This window comes from Triticum urartu, chromosome 2, assembly GCF_003073215.2.
Source record: "Triticum urartu cultivar G1812 chromosome 2, Tu2.1, whole genome shotgun sequence".
NCBI lineage: Eukaryota > Viridiplantae > Streptophyta > Magnoliopsida > Poales > Poaceae > Triticum > Triticum urartu.
The window spans coordinates 669,369,219-669,373,022 of NC_053023.1; the positions used below are offsets into that span (position 1 = coordinate 669,369,219).

Sequence of the window (3,804 nt, forward strand, 5' to 3'; positions counted from 1 at the left end):
GTGAGCCACCAAACAACACGAATCTTAAACTACACCAACGATGGATGCTCGACCGGTACCTCTCCACCGGTAAAAAGAGGTTTGCGGGGTGACATGAGGGGATTCACCCAAACTTGCCTGCTCCCCGCGCGTGCGTCCCTTCGTGCTCCCGCATACGTAGCTTAGTTTAATTGAAATAAAATAAGATCCGGCCCCATCCTCTCAAAATTAGAGGGAAGATGATTAAATTAAAAATGAAAAGGTAAAAAAGAAAACAGCTGTAGAATGAAGTGAAAACATGGATGAAAGCATAAAGAGGGAGCAGGCGCCAGATCCCTGGGTTGGTTCCTCCGTGGCCGTGGGGAAGGGAACCCCAACAACCGAACAAAGCCTTTAATGAGAGAATTAACTGGGAAAAATGAGAGATGTGAGGTTGCAACGGGTGGCTGGTATTGATACGTACAGTAGTAAACCTAGGACGGGAAGGGACGGAACCCGCACATGTCATGTCACACATCCATCCCGTTGTTCTTCTCCAGAAACGCAAAGCTGAACGATTGGATTTCCATTCCCATTTCCTTCCAACTATCCATCTTCTTCCAAGAGAGTCGGCTCCTCCATCGATTCCCCAGCAATGGCACGTGACTCGTCCTCCTCCCGCCTCCGCGTCGTCGACACCGCCGTCGTCACACCGTCCGGCCCGCCGCTGCCGCCGTCCTCCCTCCCGCTCACCTTCCTGGACCTGCAGTGGATCCATTCCCCGCCCGTCGAGCGCATCTTCTTCTACCACATCGGCGCCGCCCATGCCGACCTCGTCGTCTCCAGCCTCAAGGCCTCGCTCTCCACGGCCCTCCGCGCCTTCTTCCCGCTTGCCGGCCGCCTCCGCGCCACCACCGCCAACGGCCGCCCCGACATCTTCTACGAGCCCGGGGACGGCGTCACCTTCACAGTCGCCGAGTACGACGCCGACCTCAGCGACCTCGCATCCGACCATCACCCCAGGCAGGTCGCTGAGCTCGTCCAGCTCGTTCCGCGCCTACGGCACGCCGACGCCGACGGAGGCGCTGCGCTTCTCTCCGTGCAGGCCACCGTGCTGCTGCCGCGGGGTGACCTCGCGCTCGGTGTGACCGTGCATCACGCCGCCTGCGACGGCGCGGGCTCCACCAGCTTCCTCCACACCTGGGCGGCCGCCTGCGCCGGACCGGACAGGCCGCTCCCGCTGGCTCCTGTCATCGACCGGACGCTCATCACTGAACCGGCAGGCCTCTACGAACACTACACGAACAACCTGATGAGCGCCGACGAGATCGAGTTCGTCAAGATGTCGCCGGACCAGCTCCTCGCCACGTTCACTCTGTCCAGGGAGCACCTGCAGGGCGTCAAGGACGCCGTGGCCAGCGAGGCCGCGCGGCGTGGCCAGACGCCGCCAAGGTGCTCGACGCTCGTCGCCGCCTTAGGCTTCGTCTGGTCGTGCTACCGCCGAGCCAAAGCAGAGACCGGTGACGGCGCTGCGGATCCCGAATCACCAACATACTTCATCGTCGCCGTGGACTACCGGCAGTTGATGAAGCCGCCTGTGCCGGCAACGTACCTGGGCAACTGCATCGGCCCGGCCATCGGCGCAGCGGCCAAGGGGGAGCTCGCCTCGGCCGGCGCCGATGGGCTCTTCACGGCGTGCGCGGCGATAGCGGCGGGCATCGAGAAGGCGGTGGCGTCTCCAGAGTGGGAGACGATGGTGGAGCGCGTCAAGGAGGCGGGGGCGCGCGGCGTGCTGTCCGTGGCCGGGTCGCCAAGGCTCCGTGTGTACGACGTCGACTTCGGGTTCGGCCCCCCGGCGAAGGTGGAGATCGTGTCCGTGGCGAGGACCGGTGCCATGGCGGTGGCGGAGAGTCGCGGAGGAGGCATGGAGGTGGGCATGTCGCTGCCGCCGGCAGGCATGGCGACGTTCCGGAGGTGCTTCGCCGATGCCGTCGCGTGGCTCTCGTCGTCGCGCAGCACGGACACTCGTTGATGGATTGCCAAGTTACTGTCAGTGAGTCACCATCCATGTCATACCTAGCTCCTGGTCTGAGTGTGTCGAAGTGATCGTGTGTTGTGCTTTGATTGAGCGAGTGACTACCGAAAATGGCCTTGTTGAATGGTTGTTGACAAAAGCGGCCAGCGTGCCGTGTCGTATGGGGATTTTATCCTGTCGTGTCATATGTATATGGGTGGTCTAAAAAAATAAATGATTTTCTATTTTTTGTTTAGCACTATAATAAATTCATTATATTGGGCAAAGAAAAGAAAAGGAGAATCCAGAGGACTGACAACTTTGCTAGTAAGTCACATATGGTTTAATCTTTCTGATCTACGACTTTTTTGCATTTGTCATGATTGCTGCTTTGGTGCGTTGGTTCTATGGGGTCTTAGCATGACGACATTTCGACTGTCTACTCTAATAAAGTTTGTTCGGCTCCAGTAAAGGAGGGGCGATGGCGGTGCACGCCTTCGGCTCGCTCCAATGCTTATAGTCATCACTAGATTGTCCATAGACCTGGTTATAAATTTTTATTACCTCTAGTGTTTTTTATACTGTTATGACTGAAGATGAATAAATCGAAAATTTCTCCAAAAAAAGTCATATGTACACGCACATGGATAAGAGCGTTATTCTCAACCACAAATACGGACTGATATGTTGCTATATCACACAAACTACCTACTCAGCAAAAAGCCTTCAGCTACGTCTTCACTTGCACGGGCTTGGCTCGTCCTATGGTAGAGCCCAGCCAACAAACAAGAGTCTACTCCTTCGAGACGGCGGCGAGTCTCTAAAAATGGAATAAGATTTTTCTTATCTAGCCTTCGTCTCGACAGTGCTTCTAGCATCGTCGGAGAGTATGTGGAGGTGTGTGTTCGACGAATCTCGCAGGATTCAGCCGGTGGTTTTCCTTTGGTGGATTTGCTCATATTCGGTCTTTGTTCGTCTACGTTCATGTGTCTTCAAGTTGGATCCTTCCGATTTACGCGTCTAGATCTTAACACGACGACTTCCCGACTATCTACTGCAACAAGTTTTGACCAACTCTGACGAAGGAGGGGCCATGATAGTGGGGCGCCTTCGGGTCGCCTCAGTGCTTGTAGTTGTTACTCGCTGGTCTACGGATCAAGATGTAATTTTTTATTATTTCTAGTGTTGATTGTACTGTAATGATTGAAGATGAATAAATTGGAAGGTGTTCTCAAAAAAAATGTCTTTGGTTGTAGAAAATAAGTAATGAAAACATATTACACTACATGGCATTGTTTGGAGGCCTAGCAATGGTGCAACCATTTAGTATTCAGAAATGTTAAAAATCTGAAGTTGGATTGTCAGGCATGGGAAATCGAATGTTTTTCTAGCAATTTATATTGGCACGGGGATCGCAGATTTAGTTTGCAAGCACGACAACTTCATGGCAAAAAAATGAACTGACGCAAATTTGTCATGTTTGTCAACTAAACTTTTAATCCTTGGGTGCCATGAAAACACCTGGTTTGCCATGCATAAAAGTCTGACGTTCGCTGGATATTTGCGTCCTTAATATTTGGTCAGATCAGTGGATTCCACCTTCGCATGAAAGGAAATTATGACTCCACCCTGGTCAGCAAAATAGCAAATGGAAGCCGAGCTCCATGGAGGTCAAATTTGAAAATTCCAAACAAACTTTTCAGTTTTGAAATACATTAATGTACATGTGTATAAGTTTTCATGTTGAAATACGTTAAAATGAAGGCTACAATTTAAAAAACAAGTATGTGGCTTTTTAGCACATGTATTGTTCATTCTAAAAGTTAATTATT

At 52.2% G+C, this 3,804-nt stretch overlaps 1 protein-coding gene across 1 annotated transcript; it reads left to right on the top strand.

The window, feature by feature from the left end:
• Window positions 1-470: 470 nt before the first annotated feature.
• Window positions 471-2,228, top strand: LOC125539603 (phenolic glucoside malonyltransferase 1-like). The gene has a single exon (XM_048703095.1). It carries the CDS (start codon window positions 614-616, stop codon window positions 1,988-1,990), a length of 1,377 nt encoding a protein of 458 aa, XP_048559052.1. The 5' UTR covers window positions 471-613; the 3' UTR covers window positions 1,991-2,228.
• The last annotated feature ends 1,576 nt before the right edge of the window (window positions 2,229-3,804 follow it).

Coding starts and splice junctions, on each gene's coding strand:
- LOC125539603 (XM_048703095.1), top strand. CDS start 614: ATGGCACGTGACTCGTCCTCCTCCCGCCTCCGCGTCGTCGACACCGCC.